This window comes from Drosophila obscura, unplaced genomic scaffold, assembly GCF_018151105.1.
Source record: "Drosophila obscura isolate BZ-5 IFL unplaced genomic scaffold, ASM1815110v1 contig_179, whole genome shotgun sequence".
Taxonomy (NCBI): Eukaryota; Metazoa; Arthropoda; class Insecta; order Diptera; family Drosophilidae; genus Drosophila; species Drosophila obscura.
In genome coordinates, this window is record NW_024542766.1 from 5623337 (window position 1) to 5636443 (window position 13107).

The window sequence follows — 13107 nt, forward strand, 5'->3', positions numbered from 1 at the left end:
TATAGATTTTTTTTTTTATTTTATATGCCATTGTCACAACAAAGGACTGGAGGGGCGGGGTGCAAGTATACGAGTAGTTGGGAAGTGGGTGTCGTTCTACCAATTAAAGGTAACAATGGGCCCTCCGCCCCCTCCACCAACACACAAAACGAGCGGCGAGTGGCAGGCAGACAGACTACTGATAATAATAAGAGGGGCGGGCTGGCGGTGCCAACAATGAGAACAATGAACCTGTGACAATTTTATTAAGTGGTTGGTCAGAAGGAGAAGATGAAGATGTGCCTGTGTCAGGAGTAGTTTTTGGTGCCGATGCCAAGGCGGAGGCCAAATGCCGTTCCCCATAAATTTTCCCCCCAACAAATTGTCGTCAATAATGCCAAAGGAGGAGCGCACCAGGACCAGGGACCAGCCAACCGAAAAAAAACGAGAAGGAAAATGAAAAGAAAAGAATAAAGAGCGCCGCCACTTTTCTCTCTCCAAGAAATTGAAAACGAAAGGAGAACGAGCGAGCGAGCGAGCGATAGCTTGAATTTACGATGCCTGAAGAGTGAGGAAAATTCCGGCTAAAAAAAAAAGGCCAAAAGCGCAGTTAAGATATTGACTCTGAGCATAGTTATGGGTGTGGGGTGTGGGGGGTGGTAAGGGGTTCCTGTGTCTGGCCATTAAATGAAGTTAGAAGCGTTGTTTATGATTGCATCCGACAGAGGCACTGAGATGAAGACCTCTAGTTGTATTTTCTACTCATTGGATTACACTCGCCAGGAAAAAAAATGTATACATATATACATACATATCTCGTATTCAAATCGTTTCGTTCGTTACGTTTCGTTTCCCATTGCAGTGTCGAGTCCACCCACCACACAGCCACCGCCCACAACCACAACACTGCGCCGCACGACAACCACAACGATGGCAAACACTTTGGATGGCTACAACAACCAACTGAATGGCATGGCAGGAGTAGGAGGAGGAGGAGGAGGGCCCACGAATTCGGTGATTGTGATTGACAAATGTGAGTACTACAAAATGGAAAGCACTGTACTGCACTCCACTCCACTCCACTCACTGTTTAACCCACCAATTGACTTCATTTCTGTGTGTTTTTCTTTTTGGTCGCTGTTTTTGCAGTGGGCATCAAATATCAATCGAATCTGAATGAGATTGGCAAATCCGAACAGAAGCTGACGGGCAACAATCCCAAGGGCTATGACTGGTCCAAGGGCAAGGGCAGCGCCAGTCGTCTCCATCGGTCCCTAATGATGTGCTGGCTCCTGGCACTCCTCTCACTGCTGCACGGTTAGAGCTTCAATGCAATAGAAAATATGTATATCCTTATATTATATATATATATATATATATATATATATAGAGTGCCATTAAAAACAAAACAAAAACATACCAACACAAAAAATGCAAAGAACCACAAAACAAACAACAACAAAGAACATACAAACGACGCCATGCACGTAAAAACAAAACAAAAATTATGATAACCCCAACAAAATGTGAACTTAATTAAGCAAATTGCCAAACGCAAAACCCATTTCAAGTTTTTGGTTAGCATTGTGTTTGTCTTTTCCACCGCCCAAACCAGCCCAACCCGCCCCACAAAGCTCCATAAATATTTGATTCGATTTTTGGTCCATACAAAAAAGATGATCACGAGGCCTAGCATTATTAAAACAACAATAACAGCTACACAAAAAAGTTTGTGAACAAACAAAAGGCAGTAAATTAATCAACAAAATGCTGCGTTTCAACACTCCGACTAGGGGTTTACACTCCACAGGTAAATGACGTTCGTCGATAGAAGGAATGAGTATATGAATACGATTAAAATATCAGCAAAATTGTACCAAGCGGTTTAAATTCTTAACTTTTATTTGAGAATAATAATCCTATATTTTTGGGTACAAAATTTTCAACAGTTTAAGCAAATGAAAGCAGTTGTAGCAGGATCTGGAAATGTTTTAATTTTAGTTATATTATTTAGGTATTATGTTACTATAATTTTGGTGGGTCTATTAACTATGAGTAATTTATAAGTACATAATTATTAAATTGTGGACAACCATTTTGAGGCATTAAATGAAGTAAATTTTAATTTCAAATTTGTTAACCTAGTCGGAGGTTATCCTACGCTCTAAAAATTTATCAAATCTTTAATCATATCCAACAGATTAGGTAACATTAAAGAGTCCTTCTTTAAAGCTTCGCTGCCAGCCCCTTTTTGAGTGTAATTTCTTTTTTGTATTATTAAAGCTATTTTCCTTAAAATCTAACAAGTTTTAGTGAGAGTATTTAAACACAATAAATGAATATACAATTTTTGTGGACAGATATTTTCCCAAAAAAAAAAAAGAAAAAAAAACCAACACACACACACACACAGACCGAAAGCAGGTTAGTTAGTTGAAACATAAATTAATTTAAATAAAAAATTCTGAAAAAAATATACATTTCAAATGTTGACAAATTGTTAAAAAAGAAAAAAACGAGAAAGAAAAAACCAAAAAAATAAACAAAAGCACACACGATATACACACTGTAAATATAAAGAAAAAAAAACACAACCAACGCAAATGCAATTGTAAATTATGTACTCGTTATAAGCTATACAAATGATGGCTCATTTGTAATACAATATAAATATTAAGCAATTTATAATAATAAAGGATACTCAGAGCCAAAAAAGAAAGATGAGAGATAGAGAGAGAGATAGAAAGAACGCGCAATGGCGGCACTAATCAAAAACCAATTAAAGAATATACATTAAATCAGAATAGAAGATAGAAGAGTACCCCAGAGAGGGAGAGAGAGAGAGAGAGAGAGAGAGAGATAGAGTGCAGAGAGCAAAGAAAACAATTGAGTTGGTTGGCTAAAATTCGTATTGATTGAAGCATATTTATATACATACATATATCCATTTAAGCCCGGTCCTAATGCCCAGATGCCAACCATAAGTAAAACTATGTTCTAAACTAAAAATATACATACATACATACACATGAATATACATTTAAATACCATATATCATAGGCTTTAGTTTGTGTTTCTTAGCAATAAGAGTGATAATGTACATTTAATGATATTATGGTTCCCCCCAAAACTCCCCCATCCTCCATACCCACAAGGAACAGACAGCGGAGCGGAAAGAAACTGCAAGCGAGAGAGAGAGAGAAAGAGAAAACACAAATAAAATATCTATTTGGGATTGCTTCATATTAACATGGTTTTCTTGTTGTTTTTTTTTTTTGTTTTTTTGGTGTTGTCAACTGGGTATTATTTGTCCTTACACAACCAGAAGCACTGACCAGAAGAACATCGCATAAATGCAAAGCTTCGTTTTATTCCGGATTTATATTTGATTCCATGTTCCATGTTTGCGTTGCACTTTGGGCACGTGAAATTGTTATTGAACCGGAGGCGATTCTCAGCTCTCGGTACTCGGTTCTGGGGTAATACATTTTCTCTTCCATTTATCTGCACTGCAACGGCAATTGCACAAACATTGTTGCCATGGCAGAAATCCTTTTCTGCTGCTTACGTGATGCCTGGCCTGCCTGCCTTTGCCTCATCTCCTACGTGGCGTATGCGCAATGCAAACAAATAGTCAGCCTTGGATTGGACATCTCTCGAGGCAAGAGGCTGATGGAGCAGTTTTAAGCTGCCACAAAAGACTTCTTCTTTGATTGTAAAAGGTAATCCAAGGGCCCACATACAGGAATAATTATTGATGTATGATTTCTGAACGTATAGTTTAAGTCTCTTGCTTCAGTTAATTATCATACCATATATTTACACTACTTTTTTTTAAGACGGAACAGTCAAGCTACCCACAGTGCTGTAGGTTATCAGTGCTGACAGTATCATCATACAGCCGGCGGATCAATCTAAACGTTGCGAATATTAGTCACAGTTCTGGCAATTTTTTTTATGATTATTTGTGAAAAATTTATCAATCGATCAAGCGGATTTGTTGTTTCACAAGAAAGGCGTGCCTTGCCACTGCTAGATTAGGAAATAAAAACCAAGAAATTCAACAGAAATTGATTCCAAAAGGAATAAATAAAATCTACACCCTAACTACATGTATCTGAAACATTATTCATCTCACTAGAAAACATTTTAACCTAACCTGATATTAGCAAATATGTATGGATGTATGTATATACATATGTATGTACATAAATTCTACACATTAAAGAGTCAAAAAGCTGTTGCATGCTTTTGGGCTGTACAATAAAAATGGCAAACAATTATCGCATGCTATTTTCAAGTTAGTTTTTGTTTCTAAGTGGATTTTTGAGTTCTTTGGGTGCAAAATTATATATAACTAGTTGTACCCTGCCCCGTTCCGCTGTGCCATATTGTGGTTGCACGCATAAGAAATGAGGAACACAGCAAATCATACATTTTAAATAGGAAATAGCAAACAAAAATCTACTTACAGTACAAAAGAGGATTTGGTGACTTCTGCATGCCATTACAAAGTCACAGACCCAAGAGCTATAGGTACACCATAGGTACATTCAAGTCAGTTGCTATAAAAATGTTCCATCCAGACTACGAAAGGGCCAGCACGGTACTCCACGACTTCATTGGCGTTGGAACAGAAGAAAAGCCCATACCCATGGGATCCTGTGTCATTGGAATTCGCTACGACAAAGGAGTACTGATCGAGTCTACAAGATGAACAAGCAAATTATTATGGGCGGAGGTGGCAACTTTCACGATGTCCAAATGTACAGGCGCACAATCTATCAGGATGCATTCAAGATGAAGGCCACGGCCCTAGAGCCTGCTGGTTGAGGAGTACATTAAGTGCACGTCGAATGGCCATGGATACCACGAATGTGGCTCTAATCGTGGGTGGCATGCAGCCAAATGAAAGGCCTTACCTGGTCCCAGTTAGCCCAGTTTTACTTGTTACCCCTTTAATGGAAGATTTGTAATCTGGATTGACAGAATATTCTTCTTGTAAAAACATTTCTGAATAAACCCTACTTAAATGTTTATATTTATATTTTACTGCAAACTATTTTGTTTAATGCATTTTTTTTATTTTTATTTATTTATTTATTTTATTTATTTATTTCACCTAAAATATTTGTTTAATTTTTAAAAATGCTTTTAATATGTATTCTCTTTTAAATTTGTAAGATGGCAATTGGCAATAATATCTACCCAATCAGCCTGTTGTGTGCGGAAAACCGCCCGCTTGAATAAATTCCACAAAAACGAGTTAAAAAGCAATTCGTATCTGCAGTTATAGACCCCCGATCCCAAGGACAATGCATGCCACTCAGACCACCCACGATATGCACTCGGGCTATGCTCCGACAGCAAGGCATTATCTACGATTAGTGGTCGAGCGAGCTAACTAAAGGCGAGCATGCATTTAAATGAAGAGTGCTGATTAGCGCAAAGAGCTTGTTGCCAGCGGCTGCCTCGAACACAGCCATACAACCCAAAAGTAGTCTCGAGCAGTCTAATTATGTTGATTTTTAAGAACTTAAGTGATAAGATAATTATATATAGTATTCTACGTTTACGGGTTTGTTAAATGTATTAAGTATTTGTGCCAAAAAAACACAAAACACTAAATTCTAATTGGGCAATAAGAAAATTCTCGTCAAATTAAGATAAGAAAACGATATAAAACGAACTCCACGGCACTCTCCAGTCAGTTTTCAGCTGGTTATAATGCAGTCAAAGTGGATCTACGGATTGCTGGTGTTTTTCCTCTGCAAAAGCATCACAGGATTGGCGGATGTTGAAGGGGTAAAGTTTCGAGTGTACTCATAAGATGGAAATTAGGAAATTAGCAAACAAAAATCTTCTTACAGCGTGTCATAAACCAAACGGACAGAACTGATATTCAAGAATTGTATTTGGATGGTCCGTATAGACACTGTCCTATTGATTCCAGTGCCCATGGTATATATACAATACAGGTAGGGGAACTAGATCCCTTCCCAGTGTTCTGCAATGCAAAGATGGCGGGTCCTGGCTGGACTGTGATCGCCCGTCGAACCAACAAGGAGCTGAATTTCTTCCGCGACTGGGATGGGTACAAGAGAGGATTTGGTGACATCGCAGGCGACTTCTTCATAGGATTGGATAAGCTGCACGCCATTACAAAGTCACAGAACCAAGAGCTATACGTACACCTGGAGGACTTCGAGGGGAACACGAGATATGCCAAATACGATGAGTTCCATATCGAAAGTGAAAACGATCAATATCGAATGTCCGCGTTGGGCAGATTTACTGGAGATGCGGGTGATTCGTTGAGAGTCAGTCAGAACCAGAAATTCACCACCTACGATAGGGACAACGATCAAAGGGCGAATGGAAGAAATTGTGCTGCGGAACAAATGTGTCCCTGGTGGCACAACGATTGTAGCCATAGGTATGTCTATATATATTGTCTTTTAATGATTGCCTCAACTCTCCTCATTTCAGTCAGCCTTTCGGCATATATGTGGATGGTATCGTGGATATCATGAGGACTGGGGGGATATATTGGTACCATTGGCGCGGATATGAATACTCTTATAAAGCAATGCAAATGATGGTTCGTCCAAAGTGCTCTTGCCCTAATAAGAAATAAAATAAATATTAAACTACATACAACGTATTCTTATGAATTCGTACAAAAATACAAGTCACGAAGGCAGTTGTTTAATCTGGTTATATTCATAGCATAATCCATTCTTCGTTCTGTACTCTACGCGCCTTATAAATATATAACCTGTTGACCAGAATTATTGTTCACTTAAATACAACACTTTTTAATCTTTGGAAACCTTTTCGAACAACCCTCGTACACCATTTTCCCTTTTCTGAAAACTCATGTACATTGGCATGCCCGTTTATTGCAATATTTTATTTATATGTTTGCCAAATGTTTTATTCTTAGTAGTTCCATGTCTGAAATAAATAAAATATACTTATATGAAAATATTCTTCCATTATATATATATATCGTTGGCTCCGCCATAGCTCAATCCTAATTTTCGCTGCTGATGCATAGTGTTTTGTACGATCCTTGGATCCATAAATCTTTACTGTCGTATTAATTATATTTTGCTTACGTCAATTGAAAAATAAATAAGCTGAATATAAAATAAATTAAACTGAATAAACTAAAAAATGTTGTTCTATAAGCACAGAACACATTTAAGGCTGGTATGCAATTTCAATGGATGTGGAATGTAATTTAATTTAATCATTAAAATTGAAAACTTTTGGCATTAACTTTTTCTTTGAAAGTTTTATTATTTAAAATACAATATTTGTAACATTAAATGTTGCTGCTTACAAAACTACGTTGCATGACAATGCTTAATGGCTAAAGATATACATATTACAATTAAATGAGGTTTGGTGTGGCTTTGTTTTGTTTTGTTTTGTTTTTTTCCCCCGTCATATTTTGATCAGACCTCCACAGAGCGACGATCGAGCAGTGTGTCCAATATCTTGTCCATATGCTCGCTGCAGTTGGCCAGACAAACATCCGCGTACTCGCTGAGGAAATACATGAAGCTCTCCAGCTGTTCCATGGAGCAGGTGCGGAAGCCATTGTCCCGCCCAATGTTGTCAATGGCTCGGATAATGGAGCGCAGCTTCTTCACATATTCGGGCGTGTTGCGGCAATGCTCCAGCGAGTCATTCGACAGATTCGATGGCTTTGAATAGCTGCGAATCCGTTCCTCCACATTCTTAAGCTTCGTTTGCTGCTGCTTCAGTACCTGCATCATTTGTGGCATGGACATGGCTGGTGAACGCACCACTGGAGCCGCCTTGGCGAACAGCTCATCGAGTGGCACCGCCTCGTAGTCCATAGAGAACATATCCGGGGAGAAGGAGAGCCTACTGCCACTGCCGCTGCCACTGTTGTTGCTGAAGCTATCCGACTCGAACTCCGTTTGGTCCAGGTCGCTCGTTTTGATCGTGTTGTTGGCATTGCTGCCCATATTCGGCCAGGCGTACTTGCTGCGTCCCTCCAGTCCATTGCTGGCGCCCGTCTGCAGTCCCACCAGCATGCTGTAGCTGCTCTCGATGGAGTACTTTTGGGTGGTGGGCCAGAACTCGGGCACGCAGCTGAACTCCAGATGATCCACGCCAAAGCGCAGCTCCGCCTGATCGTTCAGCTCTGCAGCCAGGAACTCAAACAGCCGCTCCACCTTCTCGCCGGCCATTAGTTTGCCGCTGAATGGCACTGCCAGGTCACCGCTGGCGAACCAATAGTGGGAGCATCCCTGCACGCTGGGCGGACGCTCCGGCAGCGATTGCTTGGCCTCCTGGCGGCCGCCTCGCGTAAACTTGTGCGCATCGATGCCGAAGGCCATGTCCCTCGTTTCCCAGCTCTTCTGCGTGAAGATCTCGTACAGCAGACCCAAACGTTCGGGCGTATTGTGAAAGATCTCCAGTGAGACGGTAAAATCTCCAGCAGATAACCAGAACATTGACTTGGGCTTGGGTGCCGGCATCTCGTCCTGTGACGAATTCATCTCCACTGTCGGTGCATTCGCAAAGAACTCCCGCTCGCTGCAGGGCGTCCTTGGGGAGCTGGGCGTATCATCTAGATCCAGTGGATGATCCTCTCGAATCACCTGCATGGCCAAGGAGCTGCGTCGCGGTCTATTGTCCTGTGCGGGCGTCAAGATCGGGCTGAACAGCTGCTGTTGGGCAGGACTCACTGCATGGCGACCTTTGACGGGTGTCGAAAAGCCCGACGGCTTGCCACCCGTCGTACCCACGGAGGAACGTCTGAGGGGACTGCCACCATCCATGGCATCGTTCGAGCATGTCTCAAAGCCCTGATCGATGAAGCTATCCCTCATCATGGTCTGATCCAGTGACTGCCTTGGCGTCTGTGCCGGCGACTGATCGCTGTCCGCATTCGGTGACGGCGACGACATCACCGTCAGCGTGTACGCAGACTTGATCTTGCGCGGCGAGTTCACCTGCCGCATCAGCGACTTGTCCAGCTCAATGTAGCTCTGCTCGGGCATTGGGATTGGGATAGTCGGGGGTGTCTTCTTTTTGGTGTGTGCTGCCAGTGCTGCTGGCGCTCTGTAGTCCGAATCCGAGTCCGTGGAGGTAATGGCATTGGCCGTGGCCTCCACAATGGAGTTCTCCTTCTTCCAGGTGAGTGTGCGTCGCATTTTCTTCTTGCGTGGCGGACGCTGCGGCTTGGCAAAGTCAAAGTCATTCGTTTGCATCATTTCCTGTTGCATTTCGGGCTGAGATTCATCGCTGGTTATCTTTGGGAATAAAATAAATGTTAGTGTGGGATGCTCGCAGTGGAATGATCGGCATGCTGGCACTTACCTTTGGTAGAGTAGACAAACCGGATTCACTTTCCTCAGCATCCGATTGCTTGCGACTCGAAGAACTGCTCGACATGGCGCAGGTGGACTGCGTTTGACTCAAACTGGGACGTGGCGCTGGCACTGGCGCTGTCACTGGCGCTGTCACTGGCACTGGCACCGGCACCGGCGGTGCCTGGCGCTTCACCTTGCGTGGCGTCACTGTGGGCGTGTCCACTTTTGTGTCCACTTCCTTAACCTCCAACTGGCTGGACTCTTTCCTTTCCTTATTCTCCAGCTCCAGCTTGGCTATGGCCTCTTCTAGCAGCCGCTCCACTGCCGATCGCTGGCTTACCTCGCCCATCGATGTGGCCGTCAGGTCTGGCGGCGCCTGACCAGCCGAACTCTCCTCCTCCAGGGCAATCTCGATGGTCTGTTCGCTGTTGGAGGCGCAGGTAATGTCGAATTGTACGCCATTCTCGGCACTTAGCCAACTGTAGAAGAGACTCTCCAGCGGCTCGTTCTGAAAAAACATCTGATGTCGCTCCTGACGCGTTCGTCGAATCTTCTTGGGCGGCGCAAACGCCTCGATGGGCAGCACACTGCGTATGGAGGCGAGATTTCGCTTCTGTGAGCCCTCACGCCCCTGACTCTCGCTCTGGCCACGCTCCAGGCAACGTCTTGGTCGCGGCTGTGGTGCCCGTCGCTCGGGGCTGGGCTTCAGGATCACCGTCAGTGTGCTCACATGGAAATGTGAGGTGCAGCTGGTGGTGGTGGTGCCAGCTGCTGCTGTCTCTTCAACAGCTGAACTACGCTCATTGGGTGAACTTGATGTGCTGGATAGTCCTCCTGCTGGTCGCGGTGGTGTGCCCGGCTCTAGTATGCACTTTGCCTCGAGCTCCTTGGCCAATAGCTTGACACTCGCCTGCTGTTCGGCCACCACCTCGCCGCGTGCCATCTGTTTCTTCACCTTTGCCTTGAGATCCGCCGCATGGGCCGTGAATTTGGGATGCTTTGCTGCCATATCCCCAACGAATTGGTTGAACAGCAACGCCTTATCCCGCACACTCAGCTCACGGAAGACCTCCTCGGCCACCAGGCAGGGGCCCCTGTCGCGGCTCCAATCTCGACTGCGGCTGGGGCTTGGCCTCGGGCGAGCATTCATTGTGCAGCTGGACATATTGTGGCTCTTCGCCGCGTCGCATCACCTGGCTAATCTTCGAGTTGAAGAGCTGTGCCATTTCCTTCACTTTCATGGGCAATTTACCCGCTGACTTGGTGGCTGCACCTGCTCCTGCTCCTGCTCCTGCTCCTCCTGCTCCTCCTGCTCTGCCGGATGATTGCGGCGTCTCTGGCTGCTGTTGTTGCTGCTGCTGCTGCTGCTGCTGCTGTTCGTATTTTTGCTTCAGTTCGCTTATCTTTATCTTGCCAGCATCCACTTTGTGCTTGGGCGGACTGACAACCATCTCGGGCTGCTGCTGATTCGCCAGCTTGGCAATGGCACTGGCCACCTTGCCGGAGCAGGCAACCAGTTTGTCGGCCTCTGCACACTTGGTGGGTGTGACGGGCACCTCCTCGTCAAAGTACTTCATGAGATTCTCAATGCTGGACAGATCCAGGTCGGTTATCGGTACCCTTGACTTGGTGGGCGTCGCATACGAATTCTGATGCTCCAGGGCGCTCAAAAAGCGATCATCATCCAGCGAGGAGATCTCAAAGAGCTCCTCTCGCGTCATGGTGGCCCGTAGCAGGCCGCAGGCATCGCTGCTATGACGACTGGAGCGACGCCGCTGCTCCTCAATCTCTGCATTCAGTTGCAGCAGTTCGCTCAGATCCTCGCTATTCATGGCCGCCGTGTCCATCATGAGCTCGTGGTGGCTGCCCGCCGGCTTCTGGTTGGGTGTGGAATTGCTTAGAACCATTGTTGTTGGATTTCACTGCTCGTTGTTTACGTTAGACGTTCCAGTTTGTAACTGTGCTGGTTGTGTGCTTGCCCAGCGGTTCTTATAGCAATGGCAGGTAGCTTTCTGTACGTTGAGGATTTAGGTACATACAATTTGGCATTTGGCAAAATGCATTTATGACCATCCGCTAATCCGCGCAGATCAATCAGGTAATCTCCTTTAGCAGCTGCGCATATAATTGGGGGTTTTTCGCGTACCTTCCAGGAACGAATTCGACCTGCGAATACATATGTACATGCTCAACAGGTAGTCATTTTTTTAGTTATGTTTATGATCGAAAAACACTCTGAGCACTTCTACAAGAAAAGGTAAATTTGACTTGGAAAATTCTAGATTTCTACAAGAGACAGAGCGCAGAATAGTAAAGAGATCAAAACGCAACATAGAACAGAGCTACGACAGCGAAAGAATTTCCAAAGAAAACGCATAAAGTAAAGTTAGAACCAAAAAAAAATTACACACACACAGAAATCAGAAATCTGAAAATGTTCTTAAATTTTTAACAGCAATTAAAATCTCATAAACGAAAAATTTCGCCACATCCTCGTTGCATAAATCTTTGGCACAGCAAATACAAATACGAGCACGACTAACAAGACCCCAGTGGATTGCAGTAGCGCCACAATAAAAATCACACACGAATAATACTCGTACTCGTACTCGTATTTGGAACATTTTTGTGCAACTTGTCGTTTGGATGGAGCTGTGGATGGGAATGGCTCGGGAATGGTAAAACTTTTGTGTGCCATTTTTGCCATCTTATGCAAATCACAGCCAAAAAGCAATGACAATCCAAAGGGAAACCAAAGATTTGAAGGGGTGTGGGGAGAAAGTAACCTCAGGTGACAAAAATTTCGGTCTTCCCAATAATGATGATGATGAGCAGTGAGTCCTGTCTTTCGCTCTCTCTCTCTCTCTCTCTCTCTCTCTCCCGTTATTGTTCCCTTTAAATAGACAGATTTCAATTTGCTAATAGCCACGTGGCATACATATTTCCCCTGCAAAAAGGGGGCACCACCGGCACTCTCTTTTTCTTGTTCTTTGCGATTTAGTCTAGACAACAAATTGAAAAAGTAAAAGGTTTTCCACCATTTTGGCTCTCTCTCTTTCTCGCTCTCTCGCTTGCTCTGTCTATTTTCCTTTGTCTGTTTGTTTGCTCTCAGAGAACTGTGCTTTCAATAACTTTAATATGGTTTGTACGTCGGAAATTGAATTGAATTACTCCGCGAGTAACTCGAGAGTGAAATGCGGTAGTTGTGCAAGAGTTTTTCCTCGAGTCTGCTCTGTTTCGCTCTGTGAAAAGTGAGAGGAGCCTCAGCCTCAGCCGCCTGGCAATGGAAGTGGAAGTGGAAATGCAAGTGGCAGTGAACCGCAGATATTTTTAATGCTCGTCTTCACTCAGCGAAAACGCACCAGAAAATGTACTTGGCCAAAAGTGTGAAAACGGGTGAAAGGGTATGATGGCTCAGACTGATTCAGAATGCGTAAGTGTAGATTTTTGCACCAAACAAAAAATCAACACTGGCTGAAAAATAAATTATAAAGGAATTATGAACACTGAACAAGAGAAACTTAAATATTCGGATATATAAATTCTATGAAGGTGATTTAAATGGTGCACTTTTTAATGCCTTTAATGTCTGAATTTTTAGAAGGCAGAGAGCCTGAGACGAGTCTTTTGAACGGAATTAATGTACCTCTTGTAACGATAATTATTAACTATTTAAGGCAACTACAAAATTAAAAATATGCGAGTGTCTTCTGCTCTGCTGTTAACTATCAACTATTTATTTGCATACATTTTGTATTGCTTTAGAAATAAT

At 43.5% G+C, this 13107-nt stretch overlaps 3 protein-coding genes across 3 annotated transcripts in view; 2 read left to right on the forward strand and 1 right to left on the reverse strand.

The window, feature by feature from the left end:
* Window positions 1–1337, forward strand: part of LOC111082876 (neurotrimin) — a 48937-nt gene extending 47600 nt beyond the window's left edge. Inside the window, exons 8-9 of the mRNA XM_022379109.2 lie at window positions 842–1012; window positions 1129–1337. Of these exons, the coding sequence (XP_022234801.1) occupies window positions 842–1012; window positions 1129–1301 (344 nt within the window). The 3' untranslated portion in view covers window positions 1302–1337. The remainder of the gene's footprint in view (window positions 1–841; window positions 1013–1128) is intronic.
* Window positions 1338–5698: 4361 nt separating this feature from the next.
* On the forward strand, window positions 5699–6937 carry LOC111082883 (ficolin-1-like). The gene is made up of 3 exons (XM_022379117.2): window positions 5699–5784; window positions 5850–6415; window positions 6469–6937. The coding sequence occupies exons 1-3, from the start codon at window positions 5707–5709 to the stop codon at window positions 6614–6616; spliced, it is 792 nt and encodes a 263-aa protein (XP_022234809.2). The 5' UTR covers window positions 5699–5706; the 3' UTR covers window positions 6617–6937.
* A 328-nt stretch (window positions 6938–7265) lies between these two features.
* On the reverse strand, window positions 7266–11497 carry LOC111082866. Its single transcript, XM_041592491.1, is given in 4 exon segments — window positions 7266–9275; window positions 9343–10428; window positions 10430–10611; window positions 10654–11497. Coding segments are annotated over 4 exon segments (3690 nt in total). The 5' UTR covers window positions 11243–11497; the 3' UTR covers window positions 7266–7442.
* Between the last annotated feature and the right edge of the window lie 1610 nt (window positions 11498–13107).

Excerpts from the sequence above, each read along its gene's own strand:
- LOC111082883 (XM_022379117.2), top strand. The coding sequence starts at position 5,707 with ATGCAGTCAAAGTGGATCTACGGATTGCTGGTGTTTTTCCTCTGCAAA. Across the intron at positions 5,785-5,849 it reads GATTGGCGGATGTTGAAGGG|CGTGTCATAAACCAAACGGA; the intron begins GTAAAGTTTCGA and ends ATCTTCTTACAG. Across the intron at positions 6,416-6,468 it reads CACAACGATTGTAGCCATAG|TCAGCCTTTCGGCATATATG; the intron begins GTATGTCTATAT and ends TCCTCATTTCAG.